Here is a 17228-nt window from a genome sequence, read left to right as displayed (position 1 = left end):
CTCTGGAGAGCCTTACGGTTGTGGGCGGAGCAGTTGCCGTACCAGGCGGTGATACAGCCCGACAGGATGCTCTCGATTGTGCACCTGTAAAAGTTTGTGAGTGTTTTTGGTGACAAGCCAAATTTCTTGAGCCTCCTGAGGTTGGAGTGGGTCTAGGGTGTCAGGTAGGGTGGAGGTGATATGGTCCTTGACTAGTCTCTCGAAGCACTTCCTGATGACGGAAGTGAGTGCTACAGGGCGGTAGTCATTTAGCTCAGTTACCTTAGCTTTCTTTGGAACAGGAACAATGGTGGCCCTCTTGAAGCATGTGGGAACAGCAGACTGGGATAAGGGTTGATTGAATATGTCCGTAAACACACCATCCAGCTGGTCTGTGCATGCTCTGAGGACGCGGCTGGGGATGCCGTCTGGGCCTGCAGCCTTGCGAGGGTTAACACGATTAAATGTTTTACTCACGTTGGCTGCAGTGAAGGAGAGCCCGCAGGTTTTGGTAGCGGGCCGTGTAAGTGGCACTCTATTGTCCTCAAAGCGAGCAAAGAAGTTGTTTAGTTTGTCTGGGAGCAAGACGTTGGTGTCCGCGACGGGGCTGGTTTTCTTTTTGTAGTCCGTGACTGACTGTAGACCCTGCCACATACCTCTCGTGTCTGAGCCGTTGAATTGCGACTCTACTTTGTCTCTGTACTGATGCTTAGCTTGTTTGATTGCCTTGCGGAGGGAATAGCTACACTGTTTGTATTCGGTCATGTTTCCGGTCACCTTGCCCTGATTAAAAGCAGTGGTTTGCGCTTTCAGTTTTGTGCGAATGCTGCCATCAATCCACGGTTTCTGGTTGGGGAATGTTTTAATAGATGCTGTGGGTACAACATCACCGATGCACTTGCTAATAAACTCGGTCACCGAATCAGCGTATTCATCAATGTTGTTGTTCGACGCTATGCGGAACATATCCCAGTCCACGTGATCGAAGCAATCTTGAAGCGTGGAATCCGATTTGTCAGACCAGCGTTGAACAGACCTGAGCACGGGTGCTTCCTGTTTTAGTTTCTGTCTATAGGCTGGGAGCAACAAAATGGAGTCGTGGTCAGCTTTACCGAAAGAAGGGCGGGGAGGGCCTTATATGCATCGCGGAAGTTAGAATAACAATAATCCAGGGTTTTGCCAGCCCGGGTCACGCAATCGATATGCTGATAAAATTTAGGGAGCTTTGTTTTCAGATCATCCTTGTTAAAATCCCCAGCTACAATAAATGCAGCCTCAGGATATGTGGTTTCCAGTTTATATAGAGTCAAATGAAGTTCGTTCAGGGCCGTCGATGTGTCTGCTTGGGGGGAATATACACGACTGTGATTATGATCGAAGAGAATTCTCTTGGTAGATAATGCGGTCGGCATTTGATTGTGAGGAATTCTAAGTCAGGTGAACAAAAGGACTTGAGTTCCTGTATTTTGTTATGATCACACAACGTCTCGTTAATGATAAGGCATACACCCCCGCCCTTCTTCTTACCAGAGAGATGCTTGTTTCTGTCGGCGCAATACGTGAAGAAACCAGGTGACTGTACCGACTTCGATAGCGTGTCTCGAGTGAGCCATGTTTCCGTGAAACAAAGAACGTTACAGTCTCTGATGTCTCTCTGGAAGGCAACCCTTGCTCGGATTTCGTCTACCTTGTTGTCAAGAGACTGGACATTGGCGAGTAGTATGCTCGGGAGCGGTGCGCAATGTTCCCGTCTACGGAGCCTGACCAGAAGACCGCTCCGTCTGCCCCTTCTGCGGCGCCGTTGTTTTGGGTCGCTGGCTGGGATCCGATCCATTGTCCTGGGTGGTGGGCCAAACAGAGGATCCGCTTTGGGAAAGTCGTATTCCTGGTCGTAATGTTGGTGAGTTGATGTTGCTCTTATATCCAATAGTTCCTCCCGACTGTATGTAATAAAACCTAAGATTTCCTGGGGTAACAATGTAAGAAATAACACATAAAAAAACAAAATACTGCATAGTTTCCTAGGAATGCGAAGCGAGGCGGCCATCTCTGAGGATAATGCGCATTACTGTTTGACCAAATCATGGTTTTAGCCTCCTAAACAAATAGGACGTTTGGAGTAAGATGACCATGTAGAATGAGCAGCAAGCACCGATGCGACTAATACATATTTTTTACTCGCACAGCCAATGTGACTAAACTGTTGCAGTCTGGGGCCCTGATTCTGAATGCAGGTTGCGGGTGATTAAAATTCCAATAGGAACTACTGTACACATAATTTTGCAAGCCAGCAATATGTGACTTGCAGGCCTGTTGTGGCTTGTAAACCAGGAGTTTCAGACCACTGAGTTAGGGTGTAACTAGGCCCTCAAAGAAAGGTCTTATGATATACTGTATGTAATGTATTGTCATAGAGAGACTAACTTAGAGGCACACAGGGAAATATGCAAATAAGGTAGAATACATTCTCAAGTTGAATTGTATGTCCACAACTAATGGATGAGTGAACATACATTTCAACTTGAGAATATGCCCAAATGTTGAGCAAACAAAAAATCCTATTGCAGCTCAACATGTTATATATCTATCGTTACATTGCACTCAGACTGCTAGCCAATACAACTGGATTATTAAGAGAATGTACTTTAGCCTTAGCGTGCCATGAAACTCATTCTGTATGGAGATACAGTCATGGTGGCTGCTAGCTTGAATGTCAATTGGACATCCGCTCTTGTATAATACATAAATAAAGATTAGGCAGGGGCTGTAACAGAGAAGTACACAGGCACACACGCAGGGTTGCACTGAGTCTTTTTGTATCATCATTCAAATGTTCGGTTATGTGATAAAGCTGTAAAAGAGGGAATAGGAATCTCTCTCTCTCTCTCCTCTCTCTCCTCTCTCTCTGTCTCTCTCTTGGTCATCCACGCCCTCTCAATATTTTATTTATTTCTTTACCTTGGTCTCACTCTCTCTAGATCTGTATACTCTCTCCCTCTGTCCCTCTCTCGGTGCTGCACACTGTTTTATGATCTTCAGAAACAGAGCACACACACACGCAAGCATGTGTTTACGAAGCATGCGACAAATGTGATTTGACACGCACACACACACGTCTTGAACCAATACCACAAGCTCCCTGTCACGTATGATGAGTTTTAATCATGCACATGTCAAAGTACAGGCCAAGCTAAAACATGTGTGACCTGTCACAGAGAGATCAATACACAAACAGTGAAATGTCATGGAGAAAGTTCACGCATACTAAATGATACACATGTAGTCTCTCTCTCCACGCTACCAGAGATGAAAGAACAGAAAAAAGGAGTGATGGGAAGATAAAAGAGTGGAAGACACTGATAGTTCACAGATTTGTGTGTGTGTTAGATTACGTTTATTGCGTGTGTGTTTTGTAAGTAATCTGTGTGTTGTGCAACTGTCTTGTGGGACTGGGGTTGTATTGAGTGGAATAAGTACAGAGATGGAGAAACAGGAAGGATAGGAGGAGAGGAACAGAAAGAGAAAGAGAGCAGTAAACAGAGAGAGAGAGAGAGAGAGAGAGAGAGAGAGAGAGAGAGATACAGAGACAGAGGAGAGAGGGAGAGACAGAAAGAAAGAAAGAGAGGAAGGGAGCAGAGAGAGAGTGAGCTTGGAAAGGAGAGGAGAAAAGAAGAGCAGATGAGAGAATAGACAAGGATAATGTGAAGAAGGAAAGAGAGAGGGTAGAAGAGAAGGTGAGACAGAGAGAGTAGAAGAGAAGAAGAGATAAAGAGAGAGATTGAGAAAGATAAATTATAGAAGACAGAAAACCAAGAAAACGACACAAACCCAACAAAAAGTAACAAAATCTAGACACAACTTCCTTTCTCCCCCGCTCCCCCTCTCCTCTCCTCTCCCCTCTCCTCTCCCCTCTCCTCTCCTCTCCCCTCTCCACTCACCATAAACTGCACGTTGTCGAAGCCGTTGGCCAGTAGGTGGTTCTCGTATTGGACCAGTCCAATGCTGTCCAGCCATTGGCCCACAGACTGCATGGGGCACCGGGGACCTATGAGGGGGTGAAGGGGCAGACGCTTCAGGAGGGAGTAGCCATCCACCCGGTAACACCGGCAGTCAGGCTGGGAGAGCTGGCACTGCCACATCATGTTGCGGGCAATGTGGCTGTCGAACGAGCCCGCCATGGTAGAGGATGAGTGTGGAGGAGAGGGGAAAGAGAGGGGGAGGATGGTACGATGGATGGGGGGGTTGGGGTTAGGCTTGGCTGAGGGTTATGAGCATGGCTGCGGGGAGAGGATGGAGGGGCGAAGCATGCTAGGGTGCTGGGGCACAAGGGGGATAAGTTTAGGGTGGTTGGAGGTAGATCCAGGGATTTGGAAAAGAGGGGAGAGGGCTAAGGTTAGATCCAGAGAAGAGGTGCCGTCCTGGGGGTAAGATCCATGAGAGAGAGGGTGCAGAGGCTGGGAGGTGGTAAGATAGATCCGATAGATGCGTGTGTCTTGCTGCTGCTGCTGCTTTCCTTTCACGCTCTCAGCTGTTGCTCCTGCCTGCCTGTTCGCTTCGCTTGTGTATGTGTACGAGTGTGTGTGCGTGTGTATGTGTGTGTGTGTGTGAGCAGGAGCGAGAGAGAAAGAAGGAGATAGGGAGAGCTGCCTGCTTGGTAGAATTCTCTTTATCAAGTACTCCCACACTCAACTGGATGCAGCCTCCTCTCTCTCTCTCTCTGCTCTCCCCCGCTCTCTCTCTCTCCACTCTGCCTTCCTCTCCCATTCTCCCTCCTCTTTCTATCCTCCCTCCCTTCTCCTGTTTCTCACTCACTCTCTCTCCCTCCCTCGATCTCTCTGCTCTCCCTTCTCTCTCCCTCCCTCGATCTCTCTCTCTCTCTCTCTCTCTCTCTCTCTCTCTCTCTCTCTCTCTCTCTCTCTCTCTCTCTCTCTCTCTCTCTCTCTCTCTCTCTCTCTCTCTCTCTCTCTCTCTCTCTCTCTCTCTCTCTCTCTCTCTCTCTCTCTCTCTCTCTCTCTCTCTCTCTCTCTCTCTCTCTATCGCTCCCTTTCCCTTCTCTCTCTCTCCGTCGATATCTCTCTCCCCCCTCTCTCTCACCCTCTCTGTCCCCCTCTATCTCAGTGCCATGCTCAGATAGCAATAGCCATCAGATGAGCCTGAGCTGAGCTGCCCCAACACACACAATGTGGGTGCGGGTGCATGTGCGTTGGTGGGAGACAGCAGGTTTAGCACATAGCGCAAACAGCATTTCTCAAAGTGGTTACCATGGTAAGGGAATGCTTCACATGCACAGGAGAGAAGAGGCGGGAGGAAAGAGATAAGGGGAAATAGAGAGAGAGAGAGAGAGAGAGAGAGAGAGAGAGAGAGAGAGAGAGAGAGAGAGGAGGCAGGAGGATGGAGAAAGAAGGGGGAAGATAGAGGGAAAGAGGAGGAGAGAGAGGTGAGAGGGGAGAGAATGAGATAGAGGAGAAAGGAGGTGTGTGGAAGTTCAGTGCAGTTTCTGACTATCTGTTTACCTGCATTATTCTCCTTGATCCCTTCTGAGCCCGTGCCAGTGCTGATGCCAGCCCCAATGGAGCTCATTATCTTATCAATCTGAATGGAGAGAAGGATAGAAGTGAGGAGAGAGGAGAGAGAGAGAAGAGAGAAGAGAGAGGAGAGAAGAGAGAGGAGAGAGAGAGAGAGGAGAGAGAGGAGAGAGAGAGGAGAAAGAGAGTTGCAATTTAGAAAATGTTCATGCTGTATCTCTAGCTGCCTATATGTAAATTGGTGACATGGTCGTTATAAATTCTAATGAATGGCAATCAATCACCTTTGAAATGTATTGAGTTGACAGGCAAGGAGGACAGAGGAGACTGAAGGAGGAAAGGGGGAGATTCGGAGGAATGAGGAAGAAGAGGGAGAGAAAGGAGGAGAGAAGATGGATGGGAAAGCATGAAAGAGAGAGAAAGAGAGAGAAAGAGTAACCATCTAGGTTACCTTTAAGCTCGTCTACAGGAGGATTCCACAGCAGGAATCTGACCCTAGACCTGCTGTTAAGCACTCAACTGTGCAGCGCAGCACCATACATCTGACAGGCTCAATGACTGCCTATGGGGGCTACCACATGATTGCCAACTCACTGATCTAAGATCAGAGAGCTCACCCAAATTACACAATTCCTCATTTTAAAGTAGTCTATGGAATGGGAAAATTGGGATTCCCACATTGGGTTTGAGTACAAAAGCAATAGATCACTATTTCCTAAAGTTAGCAACACAGCTAAGAGTGAATGGATCCCATGTAGCCTACACTTGTTTACAGCACTGCATCATTTTCAGGGTCAGGAAAACAGTAATTTTGTACTTTAAAGGAGAAATCTGCAGCTGAAACAATTACAAAGTGTTCTTCCCGCCACTGTTTCTGTAAGAAGCTGAGGGATGGGACTACAGAACTATAACCACTTTAATTCATAGAAAGAGCTACGGACTGAACAGACATCAAAATGATAGTTTTAACCATGTTTTGAGGCTATATCGTACCTGTTACATTTCATTTGTTTACAAACACTGGAGTAAAACACGCTTATATTCTGGGTTCTGATGGGGTACGACAGTTGAACTAAGCTCATGAGGCATTTATAAGTTACATTCTCCAAGAATCAATGGGAACATATAATTGGTTTATAAGTCCAAAAACAGATGCATCAACAGCAGATTGCCTGTTTAAGAGCACTATCTATATAAGAACATACAGATCTTTAGTGAGCCTTCCTTTGTGGGCAGCCTCTTGCTTATAGCAGAACTGTCTCTTGCATTTCTTCTCAAAATAGAACAAACACACAACATGACCAAAAATATGTGGACACCTGCTAGTCGAACATCTCATTCCAAAATCATGGGCATTAATATGGAGTTGGTCCCTTCTTTGCTGTTATAACAGCCTCCAGTCTTCTGGGAAAACTTTCCACTAGATGTTGGAACATTGCTGTGGGAACTTGCTTCCATTCAGCCATAAAAGCATTTGTGAGGTGGGGCACTGATGTTGGGTGATTAGGCCTGGCTCGCAGTCGGCATTCCAGTTCATCCCAAAGGTGTTTGAAGGGGTTGAGGTCATGGCTCTGTGCAGGCCAGTCATGTTCTTCCACACCTGTTGCCACAAAGTTGGAAGCACATAGTCATCTAGAATGCCATTGTATGCTGTAGCATTACGATTTCCTTTCACTGGAACTAAGGAGCCAAAAACATGAAAAACAGCCCCAGGCCATTATTCCTCCTCCACCAAACTTTACAGTTGGCACTATGCATTCGGCAGATAGCGCTCTCCTGGAATCCGCCAAACCCAGATTTGTCAATCGGAATGCCAGATGGTGAGGTGTGATTCATCACTCCAGAGAACGCGTCTCCACTGCTCCAGAGTCCAATGGCGGTGAGCTTTACACCACCCTAGCCGACACTTGCCATTACGCATGGTGATCTTAGGCTTGTGTGTGGCTGCTTGGCCATGGAAACCCACTTCATGAAGCTCCTGACAAACAGTTCTTGTGCTGACGTTGCTTCCAGAGTCAGTTTGGAACTCAGTAGTGAGTGTTGCAACCGAGGAATATAAGTTTTACGCACTACACGCTTCAGTGGTCCCGTTCTGTGAGCTTGTGTGGCCTACCACTTTGTGGCTGAGCCGTTGTTGCTCCTAGACATTTCCACTTGACTATAACACCCCCTTACAGTTGACCGGGGCAGCTCTAGCAGAGCAGAGCAGAAATTTGACAAACTGACTTGTTGGAAAGGTGGCATCCTATGACGGTGCCACGTTGAAAGTCACTGAGCGCTTCAGTAAGGCAATTCTACTGCCAATGTTTGTCTATGGAGATTGCGTGGCTGTGTGCTCGATTTTATACACATGTCAGGTGTGGCTGAAATAGACGAATCTACTCGTTTGAATAGGTGTCCACCTAGTTTTCTAAATAAAGTGTAGATTTCCTTTCTTTTCCCAGCGCTCCCATTCTGTGTTTTCCCGAAGCAGGTAATTAAATATGACCCTTCTCTCTATGATTGCTGCAGATTAATAGAAGAATCTATAGGTAATTTATCATCATCATTCAGCCTCTATAGAATTGTATGGCGTGTGCAATGTATGGCAAACCATCGCTAATGTCACGTCCTGACCTGAGAGAGACGGTTTATTTCTCTATGTTGTTAGGTCAGGGTGTGGGGTGGGCATTCTATGCTTTATATTTCTATGTTTTGGCCAGGTATGGTTTCCAATCAGAGGCAGCTCCCTATCGTTATCTCTGATTGGGAACCATACTTAGGCAGCCCTTTTTCCCTCCTTGAGTTGTGGGATCTTATTTTTGTACTGCTCGTTATAGCCTGCAAGACGTGACGGTCGTTTGTCATTTGTTTATTATTTTGTTTAAGTGTTCTGATTTAAAATAAATATAAAGATGAACACTCACCACGCTACACTTTGGTCTACTCCTTTGGACGATCAGTACAGAAGATCCCACCACCAAAGAACCAAGCAGCGTGGGCAGGATGACTGGACATGGGAGGACATCCTGGATGGCAAAGGATCCTGGACGTGGGAGGAGATCCAGGCCGGAAGGGATAGCCTCCCATGGGAACAGGTGGAAGCAGCGAGGGAGGAACAGCGACAAGATCGACAGGCAAGGCAACAACGGAAGCCCGAGAGGCATCGGCCAAATGTTTTGGGGGGGAGCACATGGGGAGATTGGCGAAGTCGGGGTTGAGACCTGAGCCAACTCCCCGTGCTTACCGTGGGGAGCAAGTGACCGAGCAAGCACCGTGTTATGCGGTGATGCGCACTGTGTCGCCAGTGCGCACTCACAGCTCGGTGCGCTCGGTGCAAGCTCCTCACCATTGCCGTGCTAGAGTTGGCTGTCAGCCAGGAAGAAGTGCGCCGGCTCAGCGTTCCTGGTCTCCAGTGCGTCTCTTCGGCCCAGGTTATCCTGCGCCTGCTCTACGCACGGTACCCCCCGTTCACCAGCACAAACCAGTTTGTCCTGTGCCAGCGCTCCACCCTTGCTGGGCTAAAATAACCATCCAGCCAGGACGGGGTGTGCCAGCCCTAAGCTCCAGACCTCCAGTGCGCCTCCACGGCCCAGTATACCCTGTGCCTGCTCTGCGCACCCAGTCTCCTGTGCGTCTCCCCAGTCCGGTGAGACCGGTTCCAGCTCCACGTAGGAAGCCTCCAGTGATGATCTGTGGTCTGAAGCCTCCAGTGATGATCCGTGGCACGAAGCCTCCAGTGATGATCCATGGCCCGGAGCCTGTAGGGATGATCCATGGCAAGAAGCCTGTAGGGATGATCCATGGCACAGAGCCTCCAGTGATGATCCATGGCCCGGAGCCTGTAGGGATGATCCATGGCATGAAGCCTCCAGTGATGATCCATGGCCCGGAGCCTGTAGGGATGATCCATGGCAAGAAGCCTGTAGGGATGATCCATGGCCCGGAGCCTGTAGAGATGATCCATGGCACGGAGCCTCCAGTGATGATCCATGGCACAAAGCCTCCAGTGATGATCCATGGCGCGGAACCTACAGCGACGCTCTCCGGTCCGGAGCCTCCAGCGACGCAGCCTCCAGCGACGTTCTCCGCTAACATCAAGGCGGTGACCCGATCCTGTAGGTTCATGCTCTACAACATTCGCAGAGTACGACCCTGCCTCACACAGGAAGCGGTGCAGGTCCTAATCCAGGCACTTGTCATCTCCCGTCTGGATTACTGCAACTCGCTGTTGGCGGGGCTCCCTGCCTGTGCCATTAAACCCCTACAACTCATCCAGAACGCCGCAGCCCGTCTGGTGTTCAACCTTCCCAAGTTCTCTCACGTCTCCCCGCTCCTCCGCACACTCCACTGGCTTCCAGTTGAAGCTCGCATCTGCTACAAGACCATGGTGCTTGCCTACGGAGCTGTGAGGGGAACGGCACCTCCGTACCTTCAGGCTCTGATCAGTCCCTACACCCAAACAAGGGCACTGCGTTCATCCACCTCTGCCCTGCTCGCCTCCCTACCTCTGCGGAAGCACAGCTCCCGCTCAGCCCAGTCAAAACTGTTCGTTGCTCTGGCACCCCAATGGTGGAACAAGCTCCCTCACGACGCCAGGACAGCGGAGTCAATCACCACCTTCCGGAGACACCTGAAACCCCACCTCTTTAAGGAATACCTGGGATAGGATAAAGTAATCCTTCTAACCTACCCCCGCTATTGTAAAGTGGTTGTTCCACTGGATATCATAAGGTGAATGCACCAATTTGTAAGTCGCTCTGGATAAGAGCGTCTGCTAAATGACGTAAATGTAAATGTAAATGAAAAACTGGGATCATCACAGCCCTACTATACAGCATGTGAAAAACTCGGGTCATCACAGCCCTACTATACAGCATGTGAAAAACTGGGATCATCACAGCCCTACTATACAGCATGTGAAAAACTGGGATCATCACAGCCCTACTATACAGCATGTGAAAAACTGGGATCATCACAGCCCTACTATACAGCATGTGAAAAACTGGGATCATCACAGCCCTACTGTACAGCATGTGAAAAACTGGGGACATCACAGCCCTACTATACAGCATGTGAAAAACTGGGATCATCACAGCCCTACTGTACAGCATGTGAAAAACTGGGGTCATCACAGCCCTACTATACAGCATGTGAAAAAGTGGGATCATCACAGCCCTACTATACAGCATGTGAAAAAGTGGGATCATCACAGCCCTACTATACAGCATGTGAAAAACTGGGATCATCACAGCCCTACTATACAGCATGTGAAAAACTGGGATCATCACAGCCCTACTGTACAGCATGTGAAAAACTGGGATCATCACAGCCCTACTATACAGCATGTGAAAAACTGGGATCATCACAGCCCTACTATACAGCATGTGAAAAACTGGGATCATCACAGCCCTACTATACAGCATGTGAAAAACTGGGATCATCACAGCCCTACTGTACAGCATGTGAAAAACTGGGATCATCACAGCCCTACTGTACAGCATGTGAAAAACTGGGATCATCACAGCCCTACTATACAGCATGTGAAAAACTGGGATCATCACAGCCCTACTATACAGCATGTGAAAAACTGGGATCATCACAGCCCTACTATACAGCATGTGAAAAACTGGGATCATCACAGCCCTACTATACAGCATGTGAAAAACTGGGATCATCACAGCCCTACTATACAGCATGTGAAAAACTGGGATCATCACAGCCCTACTATACAGCATGTGAAAAACTGGGATCATCACAGCCCTACTATACAGCATGTGAAAAACTGGGATCATCACAGCCCTACTATACAGCATGTGAAAAACTGGGATCATCACAGCCCTACTATACAGCATGTGAAAAAGCCATATGATCATACACATCAATTAGATCACGCATGTCAAACACACCCAGTATATTAGCCAATCAGCTTAAGTGTTTTGTTGCTATGTTCAGGAGTGCAGAATCCAGTCTAGAACAAGGCTCTACACTAATGATGATGTTTTGGACTGTAAAGTGGCAATTAGTGAGGTTGATATCTTTCTAATGAATTGTATAGGCTGATTATATGTGTATGGAAGAGGTGGCTTAATGTGTGTGTGTTACTGGGTGTGTTACTGGGTGTGTTACTGGGTGTGTTACTGGGTGTGTTCCTGGGTGTGTTACTGGGTGTGTTACTGGGTATGAAGCTGGCCGTCTTTTCCTGCATATCTTAATGTTAGGGCTAGGGGGCAGCATTTGCACGTCTGGATAAAAAAAATGTACCCGATTTAATCTGGTTACTAATCCTACCCAGTAACTAGAATATGCATATACTTATTATATATGGATAGAAAACACTCTAAAGTTTCTAAAACTGTTTGAATGGTGTCTGTGAGTATAACAGAACTCATTTGGCAGGCAAAACCCTGAGACATTTTCTGACAGGAAGTGGATACCTGATGTGTTGTATTACCTTTAAACCTATCCCATTGAAAAACACAGGGGCTGAGGAATATTTTGGCACTTCCTATTGCTTCCACTAGATGTCACCAGCCTTTACAAAGTGTTTTGAGTCTTCTGGAGGGAGATCTGACCGAACAAGAGCCATGGAACGATGATGTCCCATTAGACACCTGGCGCGCGAGTTCATGTTGGGTACCCTCGTTCCAATACGTTATAAAAGAGTATGCATTCGTCCACCTTGAATATTATTCATGTTCTGGTTAAAAAAGGCCCTAATGATTTATGCTATACAACGTTTGACATGTTTGAACGAACGTAAATATATTTTTTCCCCTCGTTCATGACGAGAAGTCCGGCTGGCTTAGATCATGTGCTAACAAGACGGAGATTTTTGGACATAAATGATGAGCTTTTTTGAACAAAACTACATTCGTTATGGACCTGTGATACCTGGAAGTGACATCTGATGAAGAGAATCAAAGGTAATGGATTATTTACATAGTATTTTCGATTTTAGATCTCCCCAACATGACGTCTAGTCTGTATCGCAACGCGTATTTTTCTGGGCGCAGTGCTCAGATTATTGCAAAGTGTGATTTCCCAGTAAGGTTATTTTTAAATCTGGCAAGTTGATTGCGTTCAAGAGATGTAAATCTATAATTCTTTAAATGACAATATAATATTTTACCAATGTTTTCTAATTTTAATTATTTAATTTGTGACGCTGACTTGACTGCCGGTTATTGGAGGGAAACGATTTCCTCAACATCAATGCCATAGTAAAACGCTGTTTTTGGATATAAATATGAACTTGATAGAACTAAAAATGCATGCATTGTCTAACATAATGTCCTAGGAGTGTCATCTGATGGAGATTGTAAAAGGTTAGTGCATCATTTTAGCTGGTTTTATGGTTTTGGTGACCCTGTCTTTGACCTGACAAAACATTACACACAACTCTTGTAAATGTACTGTCCTAACATACTCTAAATTTATGCTTTCGCCGTAAAACCTTTTTGAAATCGTAAAACGTGGTTAGATTAAGGAGATGTTTATCTTTCAAAGGGTGTAAAATAGTTGTATGTTTGAAAAATTTGAATTTTGACATTTATTTGGATTCAAATTTGCCGCTCTTGAAATGCACCTGCTGTTGATGGAGTGCACCACAGGTGGCACGCTAGCGTCCCACCTAGCCCATAGAGGTTAACATCGGTCACCTCTCAAAACACACCCAAGAAAAGCATTAGTGGTGGTGTGTGTGGTGTGTGCTGGTGTGTGTGTGTGTCTGTCTGTGTGTGTGATCACTGACCAGAAGATCATTTGGCTGTGAGTCAGTGTGTATAATATTTCTCAACAATGGAAATAAACACATGGATCACATTAAAAGTATGTCAGTGGGACTTTACCACCACCCGTACACCACCCCTGGGCAGACGGACACACACACACACACACACACACACACACACACACACACACACACTACCGCTTTTCTTGGGATGCCTTTACTTTCTATTTCTCTCTCTCTCTCCATCGCTGCATGTATTTTTCATACCTTTTTTCTTATTCAATCTCCTCTCTTTTCTTAATTTCCTCTCACCTATTTTTTTTTACTTTATAGAAGAGAAAGTAAAGTAACCTGGACATTCATGTCGTTTTTCTCCTGGACCAGAAACTAATTGTGTAGAACAGACTCACAGAAAATTGACCACGTCTTAATAGACCACGTCAAATCATTTCTTCTTTGTTTAAGTTCTAGACATGACATTTCTATCTGACTGAACAGCAGCCACAGCGCTGCTTCTCTCACCTCCTCCCATTCAGCAGTGAAGGAGGGTGTTCTCTCTAGCTGGCCCCCAGGACTGGCGGTGTCCCCTGGGCTAGGGCTTCCTCTCGGCCCCTGGCCCCTAGCCCCCGACCCCCAGTGGTACTCCTCCTGAAAGAGACCGTCAACACACTGTCCATTACATCTACGTTTAACAATGGATCCATCAATTGGATAAATATCATTTATCAAGTTGGACAACTGTCTGTGGCTTGACGCAAATTCTAAGGTGAGGTTCTGTAACTGTCATTCCCACAATGGTAAACAAACATTACATTTACCAAGACCCACCCTCTCAGTGTAATAAGCCTGGGGCAGTACTTTTAACCGCAATTCATATTACACCTGGCATTTCACACAAGATAAAGAGGGAATGGTCAAAATAACAGCACTGTTTCTCCATTACAACGGGATATAAACAGAACAACAGAACGTACCTGTATGGGCGACACAGCCAGCAGGTTGGAGTCAGACTTGGACAGTGACTTGGAGAGCTTTAAGTCCAGCACACTGCGAGGTATGGATCTCATCCTGCCCAGGGTAAAGGCCCTGTCCTCGTACCCAGACGCCGGTGCCCCCTCCCTGGGTCCGCCAGCTCCCGACACACCCCCCCCTCACCACCACCGCCTCCCCGTTCCAACCATACGGCGAGGAGGAGGAGGAGGAGGGCGAGGCGTTCTGGGAGTTCTGGTTAACCCGGGTGTGGAAGATGGTGCGATAGACTACCTGAGGTTTGGGGGGGTCTGTCGTCTTTGAGGGGGTCTTTGGGGGTCTTCAGAGCCAACGCCTCGTTTCCTGTGTGAGGGATAATGAGGGGCGGTGGCAGTCCAATTCCTAATTCAGGGGGCTGGGTTACTGAAGCGAGGTTGCCGTGGTTACCGAGCGTGGTTACCGGGCTGGTGTGGGGGTCCGAGGGGGTGTGTTTTGGGGCTTTGGGGTTGGTGTTGGAGGTGTAGAGGTGGTAGGGTGTGTCCGGCGTCTCGCAGGCCGGTGAGGAGCCGTGGAGGAGGCCGGCGAACTCTACAGGGACGAGGCTCTGTCGTCGGTCGTCTGGTAGTGGGAGTGTATTGGAAGAGGCGGGGGGAGGGTTCTGCTGGTACGGCCCGTTGTCTGAGGAGAGAAAACACACACAAGTTAATGTTGGAGTGCACCACACACACATTCCAGGTCCAACACACATACACAGACCCACAGATTGGTTGCACACAGTAACCAATCTATGAGATCTCTCTCTCTCGTGCTAACATGGCGACCGTAAAAGGTGCACCACACCCACACCATATCCACACCACATCCATACCATATCCATACCAATCTAGAAAAACACACAGCAATCCAGAGGAAAGAGGATCTATGTTAAAACAACTAGAGAAAAACACATCAGAATCAGGATTAAACGAGAGTTCAAATAAAGGTTAAAAAACAAAAGAGACAGAAGAATGATAGAGGGAAACATACATCTGCTGCTGCCCTGTCAAGATGCAGGCTCCTACGGTACACACAACACAACTCCTGACAGGTCTGACACGGCTGCCTGGTCAACATCACTGTGTGTGTGTGAGAGAGAAAAGAGAGAGAGAGAGAGAGAGAGAGAAGAGAGAGAGAGAGAGAGAGAGAGAGAGAGAGAGAGAGAAAAGAGAGAGAGAGAAAAGAGAGAGAGAAAAGAGAGAGAGAGAGAGAGAGAGAGAAAAGAGAGAGAGAGAGAGAGAGAGAGAGAGAGAGAGAAAAGAGAGAGAGAGAGAGAGAGAGAGAGAGAGAGAAAAGAGAGAGAGAAAAGAGCGAGAGAAAAGAGAGAGAGAGAGAGAGAGAGAGAGAGAGAGAGCGAAAAGAGAGAGAGAGTGAGAGAGAGCGAGAGAGAAAAGAGAGAGAGAAAAGAGAGACAGAGAGAGCACGTGTGTGATGTATCAGTGTGTCTGGCCCATTGACTGAGTTCTGTGAGGTGTACTTAGAGCCAAATGGATGCTTTGAGAGAGACAGCCACTGTCTGTGTGCAGTGGGGTGAAAGAGGGATTGGGAGACAGAGAGAGGAGAGTCTTTCTGGTCTAACTCAGAAAGAGTGCTGGCCCGTATATCTATGTATGTGTGTGTGTATGTATGTGTGTATGTGTGTGATTCTGCCCGGGGATGGTGTACAGTGTTCTATTTAGTCTTCGTGCACGTACAGTGTCATCCTGAGGTCGCTGAGTACATTTTCCTCCAATTCAAATTTCTAAAGCTTTATTGTCCATTCTTTTCATACACTCAATGCCCTACTCCAATATTCACCACAGATTTACAATGAGATTTGAGAGAGATTAACCTCAAGAAACAGACAAACAGATATGCAGCCAAACAGAGCTGTGTGAATCAGTGTGTCTAATATCAGTGAGCAAAACTATGATCAGCAGGACAACATGGTCTGTGTGTGTGTGTGTGTGTGTGTGTGTGTGTGTGTGTGTGTGTGTGTGTGTGTGTGTGTCTCTGTATGTGTGTATAACCAAGTATAATACCATGGTGGATACACAGACATTTACACAGTACCATGGTGGATACACGCACAATTACACAGTACCATGGTGGATACACAGATAATTACACAGTACCATGGTGGATACACAGATAATTACACAGTACCATGGTGGATACACAGATAATTACACAGGACCATGGTGGATACACAGATAATTACACAGGACCATGGTGGATACACACACAATTACACAGTACCATGGTGGATACACAGATAATTACACAGTACCATGGTGGATAGACAGATAATTACACAGTACCATGGTGGATACACAGATAATTACACAGTACCATGGTGGATAGACAAATAATTACACAGTACCATGGTGGATAGACAGATAATTACACAGTACCATGGTGGATACACAGATAATTACACAGTACCATGGTGGATAGACAAATAATTACACAGTACCATGGTGGATACACAGATAATTACACAATTCCAATGTTTGATACACAGATAATTACACAGTACCATGGTGGATACACAGATAATTACACAGTACCATGGTGGATACACAGATAATTACACAATTCCAATGTTTGATACACAGATAATTACACAGTACCATGGTGGATAGACAGATAATTACACAGTACCATGGTGGATACACAGATAATTACACAGTACCATGGTGGATACACAGATAATTACACAGTACCATGGTGGATACACAGATAATTACACAGTACCATGGTGGATAGACAGATAATTACACAGTACCATGGTGGATACACAGATAATTACACAGTACCATGGTGGATACACAGATAATTACACAGTACCATGGTGGATACACAGATAATTACACAGTACCATGGTGGATAGACAGATAATTACACAGTAAAGCTCTGAGAGGGAGACTGAATTTTATTGGATCTCACATGAGTCTGTTGGTTCTAATAACATAATTGGATAATGTTATGCACATATGCATCTTATAATCTATAAATACATAAAAAGA

The 17228-nt window shown here is 46.5% G+C and overlaps 1 protein-coding gene across 1 annotated transcript in view; it reads right to left on the bottom strand.

The window, feature by feature from the left end:
* Window positions 1–17228, bottom strand: part of LOC106576444 (ankyrin repeat and sterile alpha motif domain-containing protein 1B) — a 309496-nt gene that overhangs the window by 94347 nt on the left and 197921 nt on the right. Inside the window, 6 exon segments of the mRNA XM_045699996.1 lie at window positions 3918–4024; window positions 5493–5571; window positions 13738–13863; window positions 14190–14354; window positions 14356–14511; window positions 14513–14862. Of these exon segments, the coding sequence (XP_045555952.1) occupies window positions 3918–4024; window positions 5493–5571; window positions 13738–13863; window positions 14190–14354; window positions 14356–14511; window positions 14513–14862 (983 nt within the window).

The sequence above is a fragment of the Salmo salar genome, chromosome ssa17 (genome assembly GCF_905237065.1).
Source record: "Salmo salar chromosome ssa17, Ssal_v3.1, whole genome shotgun sequence".
Taxonomy (NCBI): Eukaryota; Metazoa; Chordata; class Actinopteri; order Salmoniformes; family Salmonidae; genus Salmo; species Salmo salar.
The sequence above is the reverse complement of the archived record's forward strand: the minus strand, read 5'-3'. Positions and strand labels throughout refer to the sequence as shown.